This window comes from Rhinopithecus bieti, unplaced genomic scaffold (assembly GCF_001698545.2).
Source record: "Rhinopithecus bieti isolate Rb0 unplaced genomic scaffold, ASM169854v2 scaffold_641, whole genome shotgun sequence".
In the NCBI taxonomy this organism is placed as follows: Eukaryota; Metazoa; Chordata; class Mammalia; order Primates; family Cercopithecidae; genus Rhinopithecus; species Rhinopithecus bieti.
This window is the reverse complement of record NW_016803417.1, coordinates 800,930-818,502: the sequence shown is the minus strand read 5'-3', so window position 1 is coordinate 818,502 and position 17,573 is coordinate 800,930. Positions and strand designations below refer to the sequence as shown.

The window sequence follows — 17,573 nt, the reverse complement described above, 5'->3', positions numbered from 1 at the left end:
TAGATTTTTTAGCTAATGTGGAAATAGAAGGAGGAGGGCTTTAAAGATAAAATTCCAGTAAAAGATACAACTCATTTGCTATCTGAACTTGGGAAGATACTTTACCTTCTGAACAACAATTTCGTCATCTGTAAAATGGGAATGAAAGTGCATCATGCCCTGTTATACTCTTCAAAAGGGCAAAGAAGATCGTATCTGAAAGCATTTTGTAAATTCCAAAGTTCATAATTATTATTTTTATTAAATAACAGCAACTTTTATTCACGATCTTATTAAAATATTAATTTTCCAGGATCATTTGAAATTCTCAAGTGCTAACTGAGTTGAAGGTACCATGTTAGTTGCTGTGAGGCTCTGCGGCAGCCCCTGCCTTCCAGCAATGACCTGTTAGGGAAGGGGAGAGCTACTCATAGCTAAGAGTGAGGCCACCGAGAACACAGGGCTCCTGCATGATGGGAACAGCGGGTATGCCATGGGAACCAAGGAAGGGAAGCAAATAGGTGGCACAAGGCATTGGGTCTTGATGAAGGGACCATGCTGCATGTGTTCAACTAGACTCCAGCACACAGGAAAATGGTAGGTATTTTGTTTTAATGTCTTATTATTAAAAGGTTCTCTTTTGCTAACATTTCTTTAGCCCACAAATACCTACTAAAGGATATTTTTTCCATAGGAGAACAAAAGAAAAACTGTTATTTATTGCTTCTTTAGAAAACAATGTTCTCTCTAAAATGTGTTTCAGTAAATAGCATTAATAGCTGAAAAATCTGCAATTACCACAATACCACTTATTGTTATGTATTAAAAAAGAAATCAACAGACAAAAGAGATTATTCCCCACAAGGAGAGCGCTTTTGTCACAGAAACAAAACTGCAATTTAAAATGCTTTTCTTGACATTACTTCCATCTATCCAAGTCTCCCCTTTATGAATTATAAACCACAGTCAGGATTTAAATCTCTTATATTCAAAAATCATTCCTCTCTAAATGGGAGTTAATGTATCCTCCTTCCCCAAGTATAACTTCAGCACTTGAAATGTCTCTAGAAGCTATCCCTGTGTCTCTCAGTGCCTCTGCACCTGGAGAAAAATGTAACATTTCTTGAAGTCTTTATCGAATTCTAAATGAGAAAAGATGCTCTTACAGGTCAACAGCTATATTCCAAAGAGCAGGAAAATCCCTTCTACAGTGAAATGTACCAGTGCTTACTGAAGGCCTAGCTATCTTCACCTTCCCAAAGTCCCAGAGTCATCAGAAACTCATTTCACAGAATAAGCAGCACAAGCCAAACAGGCTATGTATGTGGTCACTGATTCATGGATGCAGTGACTTGAGTGCAAGGCTAGGTAGGGCTCAAGCTCTAAAGTGAATGTTCCCTCTTTCTGAGGCTGTCCTAGAGGGTCAGACAGCCTTGGACTGAATACTTTAGAGCTTGAAAGGCTTATAAACGCAGAATCTATCGCCTGCCATATTTGAACAGAAAACTGGATTTAGTGTCTCCTGATGATGAGCTGGAATCTACCTATTAGTCCTGGCTCTGGAGGTAAAACAGTCTCTCTCCACACAGCACTGCTTCAGACATTTGAAGAAAGCAATTATCTGTTTCCATGCACCAACCCTTTTCCACACAAGCTGTTCTCTCAGCCATCCCACTTCCTCTTAGCTACTCAGGCAGTGTTCATGCAAGAAGTGGAATCTGAGCCCCTTTCCTGCCTCCTTTCATACATACAGTGCCTTGGGCTTTGCAGATGCAGGCCATACAACTTTCTACTTTGGGCTTCCAGGCAAAATTCACCTCAGATAATTTTCATGTTAACTTCAGAATTAATCAGAACGTTCCATGTTTTATTTCTTAAATTGACTTTTTTTTAGACAGAGAAATTAGTAAGCTGAACCCTCGTTGAAAATTCATTTAACTCAACCTGAAACACTGACTCTCTTAATCTTCCTGGTTAAATTTTCATATGCATTTATTTCCTTGGTTAAGCTAAGAAAGTGAGACTTTCCTACTGTCTTTGATTACTGAGTTGTATCATTTAATTTATATTACCTAGCTCTTAGGACAATGTCATCTGCAGAAGTATTCCTCTAGGGCAAGGTTTCTCAACCTCAGTGCTACTAACATTATTGGTCATAAATTCCTTGTTGTGTTTCTGTGCACTATAGAATATTTAACAACATCCCTGGCTTTCACCTACTAGATGACAGTACATTTCCCTCCTCTAGTTATGACAACCAAAGGAATGTCCAGACATTGCCAAATGTTCCCTGGAGGGGGCAAAATTCCCCTGCCCCCCAAGAATCACTGTTCTAGGGTAACGAAAGTTGACTAGCTCACCACAGTAGAAAGCTAACGCCTGCCTTGAAACTGATAGTTGGAGCCAAAATTTCAACCAAAGTGGCTCAGCTCGGCAGATTTGGTTATCCATTATACCCCATAATGCTATGTGGATTTGGAATAGCCAGTCTCAGAAGAAGGTCTTTTTTTTTTTTCCTTCAATTTTCTATCTATCAATGTATTTACTGAGCATCTACCCTCTCTGGGAAAAGACAGAACGCACTCCAGTGACTCTATTAAAAAAGATTCCGGTGACCTGGGCTCTGTGACAGGCCACAGTAGAGTCTCCTTCCAGAGAGAAACCTCAGAGCAAAAGAACACATTCTCAACTGAAAAATGTATGCCAACTGATACACGATATCACACGGTAACAGTTTAGTAAGAACAAAATCTTTCCTTTTCCCACATATACTGAGAGTTGCTATACTATTTTTATGCTTTATTTCATGTAGCATGTCTTATTAAATACTGGAAGACTTTGGGCCAAATATACATAATTCATATTCATCTCTGATAATGTTTACTTGAAAGAAAGTCTTTACACCTTTAAATCCAACAAAGGAAATCAAACAAAACTGTAGTTTCTGGCCCGTCGGGTAGATTTTTTTCTCTCTGGATCAGCCTCCATGCTATCATCTTACACTTTTTAAAGCTGTGAAACAAGTTCGCTGCACATGTGTTAAACCTCATAACTGAAACCTCTGCCATCTGTTACCTCCTACATATTTTTACTTTCCTCATTGAGGTGTAAGTGGGCTCTGTCTATAGATTAATGAAAATAATTATTGATTCTACAGCTGTAAAAGAAAAGAAAATACATCTCATATTTATTTTTGGTGCACTCATCTACCTGAAGTCTTTATGGTGATAGATAGCTGAATAAAGTTATAATAAAATTTTCATTGATAAATTTTGATGAATCTGTGGCTTGTCCATTCCCACAAAACCTTATGGAAAACACTCGGAAGGCACTGGATGCTACCTGATGGTGTAACATTAATTATATGACAGCTTCTATATTTTATCACTCTGAATTTGTACAATAAGCACAAATAGGAATTTATTATTAACTTAACAATATATGTCAGGAGAGGGGTGTCATATCTCACCTGTCCTTATAAATATTATCCTTCAATCAAACCCAAATCAAACTTGGAAGTTTTGTTTATTGCTACAGTAAATTCCCCTTATAGTCAGTAACATTTCATTAACTTGAATAAAGTAAAGTCAGGTCAGAAGTTGTATTTTAGAAAACAAAAGGATTTGTTTTAAGTGCCACATTACTTTCAAAACAATTAGTAACAAATATATGTCTTGGCTAACAAAAACATTACAGAGCCCTTTAGACATCCCATTTTAATAATTATAAATACATTTACAATTTGCATACCAACTGCTTGAATTCCAACAGAATTAGAAAATATGTTCTCTTAAGTAGAGGGAAAATGTCCCTGGAAATCTTTGCTGCACATTTCTAATTCCTAACAGGTGAGACTTCTTTGGGAACACCCCTTGGTGTATCCTTGGATGCACCCATTTGGCCTATCCTGTGCTACAATGTCCAAGGTGAGGAAAGGTCATCAAGACATGAGTTGAAACTTACAGTCACTTTATCCTATCATGCCCACCGGTCTTCCTTTTCTCAATTCATCATCCTGCCTTTCTGAATCAACATTTGCCTTGACAGATAATGGGAATTGTGCCAGGATACTACTTTCTCAGGATGTTTACCAATCAGTACTACATCCTACCTCTCCAACATATTTCACTCACATACACACACACACACACGCACAAAACACATATGTGCATATATATACAAAATACATACACATATAAGGAATTTACACACAGACACACATACACAAACCCCATCTGTGTCTCAGTCCTTGTTAGCCCTCATTACCTTGCTCCTGGGCTATTATAATAATTTCCTTTCTGTGCTTGTTGTCATTATTCTTTCAAGTTTACAATTCACCTCCACTTTATCACTGCGGTTTAAGCTTCTTAAAATGCTCTTCTGGTCATGTGGAGTATCATGCTCAAAAGCCTTCAACAGCTCCGCACTTTCCATGGGATGAAAACTACTTCGAATCAAGGCTCTCTACAGTGCTGCCTGGATTCATGACCACATATTATTTCTATGCAAGTATCTGGCATTAAATCAAAGCCACTCTCGTCATTCATTGTTCCTGAACACAGCCTGAAAAGTTCTGTATCTTTGATGTGAAACTCCATCATGCTTCTTGTCCTACTATCTCAATCCTATTCATCCTTGAAAGTCCTGCTAATTCCCCTCTCCTCTGTGAGCTGCTTTCAAATCAACTTAGCTAAAAGGATATTCAACAGTCCAATTTTCATAACATGTATATCACTACTTACTTGTTTTTTTGCACAAGCTGATGGATATTACAGATACCTGTTTATGCATCTCACACTCTCATAACCTGACTAGGTTTTTACCATGGCAGGAAAAAATATTCAACACAAAAAGATCATTGAACTTTGTGCCACATTTAGGAAGGAGTGATGTGACCCTAATAATAAAATGCCTAAAAATAAATCGAAGGATCTAAGAATGCTTAATGATTAGGAAAAGGTCTGAGAGGCTCTATAGCCCAATTCATTCACTTGACTACTTGTGGATAGGTGAGGGCCCCATGTCCAGTGAGTGACAAAGCTAAGTCTAGCTCTAAGGTATTATAGTTCCCAGTATCAGGCCTGCCATCCATGAGAGTCATATGTTATTGTTGAAAGTTGATATATTCTGAAGACATCTTATCTCCTGAATTCTTGGAAGTACATTTTCCAATTCTTAAAAACCTTAGGAATAAGGCCCCACATTAGTCCTATTTTTACTCATTGTATAAGACTATAGTTTTTTGTGTTTTTTTTAAAACTGTTTTTAAATGAAGCTTTAACAAAGTCAGCCTTCAAAAGGTCTAAAGTTCCTCTACTGATACACATCAAGGTTATTATTTCATCCTCGGAACATCAGTTAGATCTTTAAATTCACAAATAAGTACTTTGTCTGCTAGTGTTGAGTTAAAATCCTATAAATTAAAACCTTGGTAAAATCACTTGCTTTACAGAATGAGCACTTGAGAGACATGTATTAAAATTATTTCCAGGGATTTGAGATAAACAAGGCCCCCAAATTGCCATCTTAATTCTTTACCTTTTCTGGAAGTGAATACTCACGTTTCACCTTAAATATACTTTGAAATTTATGTTTATCTAACATATATATGGTTCTATAGTTATAAGACTAAATTTTTAGCAAAGATCAGTTCTTTGTCTGAGAAAAGGTGATGCAATTATTACATATGACTGCATGATACAGGCTGTCTGAGGTTATTAAAAGAGTCAGGTATGGCCAATTTACAAGTATCACCCCTGCACCTTGCTTTCAAAGCTCACTGCTGAGTTTTAATGCTCACTGAGGGGTCCCATGGGATCTTTTTACAAACGACTGTTTATTATTATATTATTCCATCATATACCTCATGAGAGGGGGTTGTAACATCCGTTAAGAAAATCATGAACTACTTTGACTTCTGTGATACAATACTGCTCTATATAAGATGTGTAAAATTTGTTTTTTTTTAACACTGATGTGACAAAAGGTTCATAAAAATGTAGAGTTAAATGAAAGCAAAATGTTCCTACAAGCTAAATAGTATTGCCTACAAAATGTGGCTAAAATTTTAAAAATAGAAAAATTAAATTAATGCTCAAGTGCATTCAGCAACTGAAATATGAACCAGTGCTGATCATGTATTGCCAGTGCCCAGCACAGCACTTTTCAGAGCAGTTACTGGCTGAGCCAGGGTCTTCCTTGCAGACAAGAGAATCCACTGTTTTGAGATTAAGAAGAAAGAAATTTCTATGAGGGTGTCAGATGGCTTATAGAATGTCTAGAAGTGCCAGGGAACCAATCACAAGTCTCCACAGTCAGGAAAAAGTTGTTAAGCAGAAACATCCAGCCACATCACAAGGCTGTTCCAGCAGAGTCCACTGTCTGCTAATCTCACCAGTGATGCTGGTGTCAGAGCAGACCCTCCATGACAGGAGGATCCAGCTCCCCCTGTGCTGCTGCCCACCACTCCCCACATCCACTTTCAAGTGCCATGTTGGCTGGTGTCTCTGCTGGACAGAATCTGGGTCAGTGCCAACCCAGCTGCAAGGAGTCTGGGACATGCAGTGTTCAGCTTTCTAGCTTTCCTTGTACAGAAGGCTCATTGGGTGGGTGAAAAGTGAAGGGAAAGTGAGCTGATGGCCATGGAGATAAAAGAAGCATTTCTGGATCATAAGCATACATGGGTAAAACAAATGTATCAATCGGTATGCCTGTCTACAGCACTTATGCCTGTCTACAGCACAGGGAGTGGTTATTTCTCCACACATTGTAAAATTCCACAACGCCTAGTTACGTTTTCCAGTCAAATCATTATGTTCAAAGTAAGAAAATGTACAGGGAAATAAAAAAAAAAAATCAACACTTGAAGATATCAGAAACAAATGATGGAGTTGCTGTTCTTCTCCTCACCCTTAATATTATTACAAGAGCTCATGCTTACTGAGGGATCATATCAAATCCAGACTGAATGCATTACATGTTTTACCTCTTTCAAGTCTTCAAACCACCCTCTAAGGTAGGCACCATTATTATCCTCATTCTATAGATAAGGGAGCCAAGGCAGAGCAAATCCAAATGATTTGGCTAATAAGTAACAAAGCCAAGACTGGAAATCAGACAAGCTGACTTGAGGTCCACACTGTTAACGAAGACATTTTATCACACTATCACACTAGATCTTAACTTTATGCTGTTACAATCCAAATATGTTACCTCAGGGCAGAACAACAAACACTTCTGCATTGGAGAGAGGCCTCATGCTTTTTTGGTGCATTATAAAATACAATATTATAGACGAAAATGACAAAGACTCACATTTCCCAAAATGTCTATATGCAAATTTGCAACAATAATTTTACATTAATGTAGGCTTTACATTTAAAAGAGAATTTAACTTTGATGTATAACAGATAAATTACATTAAGACATTAAATCTGTAAGTCATTGTTAAAAAACAGTTCACAAATAAGCAAAGGAAACTTTCCAGTCTCTGATATATGCTCTTACAAACATGAAAATAAAATTCCTTTCCTCAACTGTCCTTTTCCATTTCACACATATTGATCTTTCCATCTGTTTTAAATAATCATGAAATTAACAGAAACTGTTTTTAATACATCCAAATCATAGGTCCTTTCATGTCAAACTATTTTGGGGAATTCTGACGTGAAAAAGCTGCTTAAGTGTTAGGAAAAACAAAGAACAACAAGAAACAGCTTTAGAAGAGAAACTGAAGGACGATGAAGAACTGAGAAGGCAACTGTGGAAAGGCCTTTCCAGGTTGGGGCGGGGTACTTTAATAAGGAGGATTCTGAAGTGGAGTGGGACCAAGGGCAGAGCCTAGGCAAAATAAAACAGAAGGGAGAAACAACATCAAGGACTGCTGCACCAACACGCAAGCTGTGAATCAATAAAAAAAAAAAAAAAAAAAAAAAAATTCCTGGTGGAATAAGCCAAGCCTGTATGTGAATTCCAACAGCCTTTTTAGCCTGTGGCACTGGGCAAAAGTTTTAGATACTTTTTGAAGCTTTATTATTTATAAAATGGGCCTCAGGGGCCTGGGCACTATGGCTCACACCTGTAATCCCAGCATTTTGGGAGGCCAAGATGAGAGGACTGCTTGAGCCCAGTGAGCTATGATTGTGCCACTGCGCTCCAGCCTGGGCAATGGAGTGATACCCCACCTCTAAAAAAAAATAATAAAATAAAATAGGCCATGGTATTTATTGAATTGAATTGCAGAGAAGATTCAATGGTACAACATCATGCAGTCCCCAGCACAGAGTCCAGCATTGTGAGTGCTGAAGAAATAAATACCCCTAAGCACCACCACCAGCCCACCAGACACAAAGCAGCTGAGCAGAGGGAAGCGAACCGGGAGACTCCTTCACAGGCAGGCTGGGTAGCCTTGAAAGTCACGCCAAATTTTCTTGATAATTTATAGTTATTCTGGAACTGTTTATAATCTCAATTATTTTGTAAACTGGTAACATCAATTTTTAAAAAATTCATTGTCAAGGAAAAAATAAAGCCATTTCAAACCATGTTTTCGATCACAGCAATCAACCACGAACCCATGTTACATATGGACCGTGGGAAATACTACTTGATAAATTCATTGTGTTAGTATTACATAAGTTATTAGGATAATTAAAACTGGTTAAAAATACTAAAAACAGTTGTTTTGGAATGCACTACTTTTTTCTGGCTGTTTGATATATGTATTATTTTTTAAGATACAAATGGCCATGTCTGTTTACATAATAAATTTTCTATCATATTAGATGAAACTATAACTTTCCAGGATTGCCAGAGAACACAACTTGTGAGATATCTACTTTACAAATTGTTTTTTAAACTAAAAAATGTCTTCAACTACTATGAACATCATTATGTTTGAAAATATTTTTAGCATCTTATAACTCATTTAATTCAACACTTTATTGGTCACTACTGACATAATTTTGATACCTTCAGATTTAAGAAAGAACTTCATAAAACAACCATGCCATACACAGCATAATGTTCAAAGGCCCATGAACCACAAAGCTGTGTCGTGCAGACAAGTGTGCCACCCAGAGTCAAAAGGAAGAAACCCACCTTGGATTTTATTTGTGAGACAAAACTGATAATGTTCAATTTTAAACAATTATTTATGATTATTTATTTAAAAACACAGGACATCTTTCATAAGGTTCTCTCTGCATAAATAAATCCTTTTAGTGTTAGGATATATAAAAGTGTGGCCCTTTGAGAATGCTCACAAAATAGAAGCCCTGAGATGGTACACAGTCACAGGTACACAGTTAATTAAAAAATTGAATTTAACTGTATTCTCTACAGCAAATGCTTTCTTTTTATAATTAATATAACATGTGTTTCTAGAATTACATAAGTTCTGGAACAACCACTATGATCTATTTAGACATGTGGATCAAAAGTTAAACTAATTACCAGAGACATTTCTTAACTTAAATGAAGAAAGTTTCTTTCATTAGGTCTTCTGCGTAATTTTCTTTTGGCAAAGGAATAAAGTTTATTAGAGTAATTCTGTTTTGCAGACAGTCAGGGCTTCTAAAATATATAACAATAATTGTTAAGGTTAAAGAAAACAGTCAACTCTATTAAACTCACATAAAAATTCAAGCTTCTAATAGCCTAAACAATAGGCTGATTTTAAATAGAGATTTATGATATCCTCATTTTGTCTCAGAAGTCTGAATGTTGGGATTACTGTTAGCATTGGACCACCCTTTAAGATTTATGTATTCTACTATGAACTATAAAAGATATTGAACCTTAACTTAATTAAAAACATATTTTTTAAAACAATTTTAAGCACAATTACATCAAGTCAAGAGTCCATGTGTCCCTACCCATAATCTCCCTCAACTAGGAGAAGTCTTCCCAGGGGAGGAAGGTCAGGGTCTGGCCACATCCTATCCCCCAAACCCAGGGCCTACAAGTAGGGGGACGTAGCTAGTGGCTCCTTGGGCCTTTCTGTTTGAACTTGAACCAAACTTAAATTGCACTGGGAGAAATTAAAATAACTCCTTATCAAGAAATGTCTGGACTCGTCTTCTACCTTACACGTAAAGTCTTTCACAAAAACATCCTAACTACTAAAACAACAATTTTCAAACATTTTTAAATGATCAGTACCACTTTCTTCAAACCATATTTAATGCAGAACTCAAACAAAAAGTGGTTATAATAGTATTTTGAGGTTGACAACAAAGGCAGAGGTTAGATCATAGAGGCCATAGAATAAAATTAAAATTCGGTTGGCACAACGCAATTGCAAAGTCAGTGGGGAGAAGAAGCAGGGAAGTGAAACCTGATTTACATTTTTGAAAGACCACTGTGCTTGCTGTGTGTAAAAGAGTTGAAGCTACTGAGAAATTCAACACTTCTGATGTATTTTCATAAATCTTACTAATGCCTTTAAAGAATGCTATGCTACTTCCAATTAATGGGCAATCACAATAAAGGAGTCGCAGAATACCTGATCCTCGCTGGTTAATCCCAGGTGCATCACAAGATAAAAATGCACCAGGAAATCTGCGTTTGGCAGAACGTCCTGGCGTCTGGTCATCATGGCACAGATCAGCCTGTAGGCTTGCAGTTTGCCTTCCTTATATTCATTTGGCAGTGTCGCCGCCTGTCAAGGAGATGATGTTTCCAGATTAAATCAAGCCCAGGTGCAGAGCATTTCAACATTTCATTTACTTCTCAGTTTTCCTTAAGAGTTGTTTATGGACATGTGGGATGCAGTGACTTTAGTAAGACCCAGCCTGTCTTCAAAACATGCAGTCTTGGGCAATTACATTTTTCAAACTCAATTTCAGAAAGGAAGAGGAAATTGCAATAAAGGAATAAACACACATCCACTTGCCTTAAATAGCCATGATGCAAACATTCTGAGAGGTGGGATCAAAACTGGAGGAGATGGAGAAGACTGGTTATCCAGGCTTATTGCTAGATTATCCCGTATCTAATTCACAAAGAGGAGAATTTTAGGGTAGGTAACATTACGTTTATCCTAACAGTATTTCAACATTATTTTCCATGACCAAATAGCTGCTTTCACTTACATTTCTATAAGTTAAGTGAAAACCTGTAATATTTACAGGTTTCTCTTTTGTTGTGAGATTATCCTTTTGAATTGTATGTTTGGCTTACTGTATGTGGTTTTAGATTTAAATACAAAACAAAGGCATTGCTTTTCCTTGAACGTTAATGGCTGGGGAGGTACTGAATTCCAAATGATAAGTGACGTTTTAATGAGTTATAGTGAACAAACATGAACCATGTTTTTGAAAAAAAATTTAATAACATGTGAATGTCAGAACCCAAACAAAATCAGAATAAAATTGTATATACTACTCGGGAGGCTGAGGCAGGGGAACTGCTTGAACCTGGGAGGCAGAGGGTTGCAGTGAGTCAAGATGGCGCCACTGCACTCCAGCCTAGGCAACAGAGCAAGACTCCATCTCAAAAAAAAGAGTATTGTATGTACTCTAAGATTCTACTTTCATAAAAAGAAAGAAGACCATGTATTAATATTGGCTATTTCTATGAATAGTGATGTTAATTTTCTTCTTTGTATTTTCTACATTTTCAAATTTTATACAATAAAACCAGTATCACTTTTATAAAGAGAGTAACTAGAACTACTTAACATCCTGTATTTAATATCCTATAGCGATATTCTACTTTTGCACTAAATGAAATAACTTTTGCATTTATAAAATATTCATGTTATATATGATTACTCTTCCATAATCAAATGTACTTTGTCTAAATGTACCATTTGTGTTTCAGAATATGTTCAGTAGTTAACTGCAACACAGTTTTTACATTAAATTATACGACCATTTTCCTGGATTAGAATAAAAAATAATATAGCAGGACTTACCTTTGCTAGTTTGTACCAGAGTTCATACAGATAGCAGAAAACTCTGGCATGGATCTTGGGTGACTGGATGTTATTCACATCTCCAAGGATCCCCAAGACCCTTCGCCACAACACAGCAGCAGAGTCTGGGTGCCAACCAGTGAGGCTCCCCCCGGCGATTATACTACAGTCATCTGCGAGGCACTCACTGCTATCTATGCAGAAAAACATATCTGTTAATCTTGTAAACAATCTTGATTTCATCATATCTTTTTTCTTTAAGACAAATTACATATTCTCAAAAATTAATGTATTCAAAGTGAAATAATCAAGGCAAAAAATGTGAAACAGTTGAGAATTTAAAACGAGAGAAAAGCAGGATCAATGAAGAACGGTCAAATGACTTTCATTCTTCAAACTAAAAGAGCAAAAAGCTAAGACATGACATAACAGTTCCTGGAGACCCTGTGATGGGTTTAATAAATCAGGGGAGAGGAAGAGGGAGAACCTTGAGCAGGATAGGTGAGAAACAGTGCCATGGAAATGGGTGGCCAGGGAAGCCTCAACGCCAGAGTAACATTTGCAGTGGTTGTTGTTCTTAGGTCAGGTTCATGGGGGTAAGATGTGCATACAAGAAATCTCCCTTTCAGGTTTAAGGAGTTTTAAGGAATGTATACATTCATGTAACTGTTGCCATAAACTGCCACCATAACTGAGATATGGAAGATCTCATCACTCCAAAAAATGCCTCTTCATAATTGGTCTCCTTCCTCTATTCTCAGCCTCTTGCAACCACTGCTTTGTTTTCTGTTCCTATAGTTTTGCCTTTTCCAGAATGTCACATGAATAAAATCCTACAGTTTGTAGCCTTTCTGTCTGGTTTCTGTCACTCAGCAAAATGCATTTGAGATTCATCTATACAGCTGTGGGTATCAGTTGTTTCTTCTTATTGCTATTAATATTCTATTTTATAGATGTGTCATAGTTTATCCATTCACCTGTAGATATTTAGATTGGTTCCTGTTTTTGGCAATTATGAATACAGTTGCCATAAACATTCGTGTACAAGCTTCTGTGTTAACATATGTTTACATTTCTCTTCAGTAAATATCTAGGAGTGAGATTCCTGGGTCCAATCATAAGTGTATGCTTAATAAACATTAAACTGAAGAAAGAAACTGTCAAACTGTTGTCCAAAGTGCTGTTACAGTTTGCACTCCTGCAAGCAAAGTACGAGAGTTCCACTTGCTCTACATCCTTGCTAGAACTTGATGCTGTTGGTTTTTAAAATTTTAACCATTCTTATAGGCATGGAGCAGTTATCTCATTGAGGTTTTTGTTTGCAGTTCTCCAGTGACTAAAGATTTTAAGCATGCAGTAACATGTGACTCGAACTTGAAGATGATGTGCAAATGGGCTGTGCAGCTATGTGGGGAAGAGCCAGTTAGGGAGAAAAGCTAGAGCAAAGGCTGTGAGATGGAAGTGTGCTAACAAGTTCAAGGCATAGAATGTCTTTGTAATGTATATTTAATTATGAAATATGAAACTTTGTGCATTGAAACAAATAAAGAAGAATTTAATGATTTACATGTATATCTAATTTTATCGATTAAGTTATAGAATTTTGTTCTTTGGATACCTGTTGCTTTAGGATGAGTAAAGGCTAGGGGAGACTGATTTGAATAAGTCTCCAGCTTCCTAAAATCATAAGCCTTTACATTTTTAGAGTAAATGGAAAAGCAGCCAAAGACACATAGGCAACACTTAAAGAATGATGTATTATAACAAAAAAATTTTATTTCATAGTATGTATGTAATAATCAACAGAGGCAAGCATTTTAACTGCACATTGTATTTTCTCACTCTTCATCCTTTTGACTTCCTTGCAGCATTTAACGCTTCTTCCTCAGGCCCGTTTTCCACAATTCTGTATCTATTTGCTTCCATGACCAAGCACATTCCTCTAATCTCCCGCAGCTCAGTTTTTTAATTCTGGTTTCCACATCTCCAACCTGCAGCCTCTGCACAAAGTTCAGTCTCTGTTCTCATGTGTCATAGCCTCAGCCCCCATGTGTTCTCTCCTTTTCTCCACTGGCATGGTACTTGAGTAGGCCACCAAAGACCTCCATGTTGTTTAATGCAGTGCTCGATGTCCAGTTCTCAGTAGCATTTGATTCAGGTAATCATGTCTGCTTTCTGAAACGCTTCAACCATTTGACCCCCAGGTATGACTCTCACCTGGTCTTCTTTTGCTGTTGCTTCTTCATCTCATGGACTATGGACACTGAAGGGCCCTGGAGCTTTTGTCTTCTCTATCTATACGAATGCCCTTCTTAATCTCATACAGACTTACTGCCATACATATTTCAATGCCCTCCATATACTCACAGCTCTACATGCCCATTTCTGGCCTGGATATCTTTCCTCAAGTTTAAACTCATTTCTCCACCAACATATTTGACAGCTCTACACGCTCAGGACTGAATTGAAGCAGAGTCCATAAGCAGGCATGGTCTTTGGTCAGTTTCACTGTGTTCCTGAAGAACCTCAGATATATGTATATTGAGTTTTTTGTTTTTTGCTTTTTTTTTCTGGAATTCTAAAGACTCTCTCCTGCTCAAAGAGTATGTAAACTCTCCTTTAATCCCTCTGTTTTTAAGACAGCATATCTGCACTCAGACGTGTTGATGACTCCAAGCCACAACTCCCACACCCCCAAACTTACTTTTACCATCTTCTAGGGTGAAAAAGCAGTGGCCCGTGGCAACAGAGCTCTAACTAGTTCTTAAACAGACTTACGGTCTTTCTGTTTTCAGCCCCATCATCACTTCCTACTTCTGTAGCTACCCGGTATGGGAAATTTTCTAGCCCTTTCAGAGAACCTGCATTAATTTAAGTCAGGTTATTTCTTGGCTTTCCCTACTACTGACACAGGATTTAATATTCTCAGGTCTGCCAATTCATTTACCACAGGCCACCTGTTCTGCAACTTCAAGAAGTTGGTTGCTACTGTCTTTCTCCTGCCATCTTTGTCCTTGTGGATTTATGTCTTATTTAATATAAATCCTTTCAATGTGGCTTAGGTAGGGTTTGGAGAATAAGTGGGGTTATTTGTGTTTGTTCACTCTATTGTCTCTAATAATATGCATTATTACAATTTGTAATGCCTTTGTTACTCATTTCTCTCACTTATTTTAAAAGCCACTTATTTTATAATTTTGTTGGCTTTAATGCATTTACTTTATATTTGGTAATTTTCCCTGAATTAGTTTTTTTAAAATAAAATTTATTTTTTAAGACAATTTTGGATTTATAAAAAATTGTGACAATAATACAGAGTTCCCATATACTCCATATCTAATTTCTCCACTATTAACATCTTATATTCAAATGGAATATTTATTACAACAAACCAATACTAAAAGATTATTATAAAGTCTACACTTCATTGAGATTTCCTCAGTTTTTATGTAATTCTTTTTTCTGTTCCAGGATCTCATCCAGGATATCACATAACAAATAGCTGTCATGTCTCCATAGCCTCCTTTCATCTGTGAGTTTTCTTAAAACTTTCTTTGTTTTTGATAACCTTCATGGTTTTAAGGAGTACTGCTTTATAGACTGTTCCTCAATTGGGATCTATTGGATATCTTTCTCATAGGCTTTTCTTTTGCATTCCTGGAATGAACTTCTCTTAGCCCTGATGTATGATATTTTTCCAATATTCATCAATCTCATTTGTTAATGCCTTATTTTGAATTTTTTGCTTATATGTTTATAAGTGAGATGGTCTCTAATTATGTTTTTTTCATACTGACCTTGTCTGGTTTGTTATCAAGGTAACACAAGGTAGATAACAGAAGTGAGTTTCTTTCTCTTTCTATTGAATGGGATGAAAAAGATAGTTTCTCTTTTACATGAAGGTTTAGTAAAGCTAGAAATTATCCTTTATTTTATAGATCTATTTGAATAGCATACTGTGTTATTTTTAAAATTTATATTGGTTTTGTAGTTGTTCCCTTTTCACCTCCAACATTTTTTTCCTGATCAATCTTGCCTGTTTGTCTATTTTATTATTGTTTTTAAAGAACAATTTTTAGTTGTCTTCTATTGTTTATTTGCTTTCTAGTACATGCATGTATGCTCTCAGCTTTAGTGGTTCCTTTTTATCAACATCTATGTTATTCTGTTATTCTCCTAATTTTTGAATAGAACACATTATGTTAATTTATTAAGATAATTATTCCCAAAGTTCTCTTCTTCACCTCATACAAATAAAGCCAGGCTGATTTCTAGGCAATTATCAGCCCCCACTGAGTGTCATCTTGAGTGTATATGTTGTTGGCATTTTTAAGGCCTAATCAAACCGAAGCACAATCTCTGAATCTGAGGAATTCAAGTAGAGGAATGACAAGGGCAACAACAGGCAAGAAAAAAATGAATCTGAAAAGGAGCCAGGGCAGGTCCAAAAACGGCTGCTCACTATAATAAGCTATGCTTATTAAATTAGTGATGGAAAGACCCCAAGACACGAAAACAAGAGATGTAATAATGATGGCACATGGTGTCATGGAAAGGCCTTCCCAAACACAGAAGCACTGTTTCTTCTTAGAGGAAAACATATCTGTAGTTCCCACAAGGGTATCATATACTCAACTCAGGAGACACATTAAAATGTGCAGATACATTCCAAACTGGAATTCCTACACACTGTGCCTGAAAGGCAGGGTGCAAAAAGCCTAATTATGGGCCTTCTGGGTTCTCTGACTTTTATAAAACCTCGGAAGAGAGACTCATCATCCTAATTCTGTAAAGTAAGTACAATATCAGGAATCTGTTAGTCTGAGAAGGTATGCCGAAGCACCAATAAATGGTTATGATTCAACACGAGTCCCCAAGTCAACAAGCAGCATAATATGGCATTTATTTTTCTCATAAAGTATGCCATGGCATTTTCAATCCCTTGAGGAGAGAAAAAAAGTAAGGGGATTAGATAATTTGTAGCTTTGTTTAATCGCTAACCTTCACTCCAAAAATGTAGCTATCCAAAACAGAGATTGGCCCCCAGCATCCCAATCACACTGGAGCTTTGCTTGAGTAACCACTCTAAGTACATGTAGACAGGTACCTCATCATCACCTGCACCTCTTTGCAACCTGCCAACGAATATGCCCTTACTTATGAAAGAATCCCACATAGCAAATCTGCTTAAATACTGCTTTACACTCAGAAAAACTCATGCTTCGATGATAAAATCCTAGGCAACATCCTCCATAAAATTATCCAGGTATGCTGACTTCTTTAGGAGTTTCTGAGATGCCTGTATGAGTTTCCTCAGTATTACTATGAACAAAAAAGTTAATGAGTTGAAATGTTTTGCCCAAAATTATTCTGCTGGTAGCATAAATAACAGAACAGATGCTGACATTTTACATGTAGAGGGTTCCTCAGTGAAGGAGCACTTAATTAAAAATGGGGATTTGGGAGACTTCAGAAAATTTCATGTTCACCCTAAAAATACCCAATATTTAGTTTATTTTATTTTCTTAGCAACCTAGTATGCTAGCCTACTATCTTTTTGTTTTATTACTACTTAATGCTATAACTTAAAATTTTTTTATTAAAGTGAAAACTCTTACAAGCATAATTGTATCATCTTTCTCCAAACACATAAATAATTTTTACAAAGAGATCTAAA

The 17,573-nt window shown here is 36.7% G+C and overlaps 1 protein-coding gene across 1 annotated transcript in view; it reads right to left on the bottom strand.

Annotated features, from left to right (window-relative positions):
- The window catches only part of RALGAPA2 (Ral GTPase activating protein catalytic subunit alpha 2), a 318,996-nt gene that overhangs the window by 172,320 nt on the left and 129,103 nt on the right, over positions 1 to 17,573 (bottom strand). The window contains 3 exon segments of the mRNA XM_017882965.1: positions 10,484 to 10,639; positions 10,874 to 10,972; positions 11,897 to 12,090. Coding sequence (XP_017738454.1) covers positions 10,484 to 10,639; positions 10,874 to 10,972; positions 11,897 to 12,090 — 449 coding nt within the window.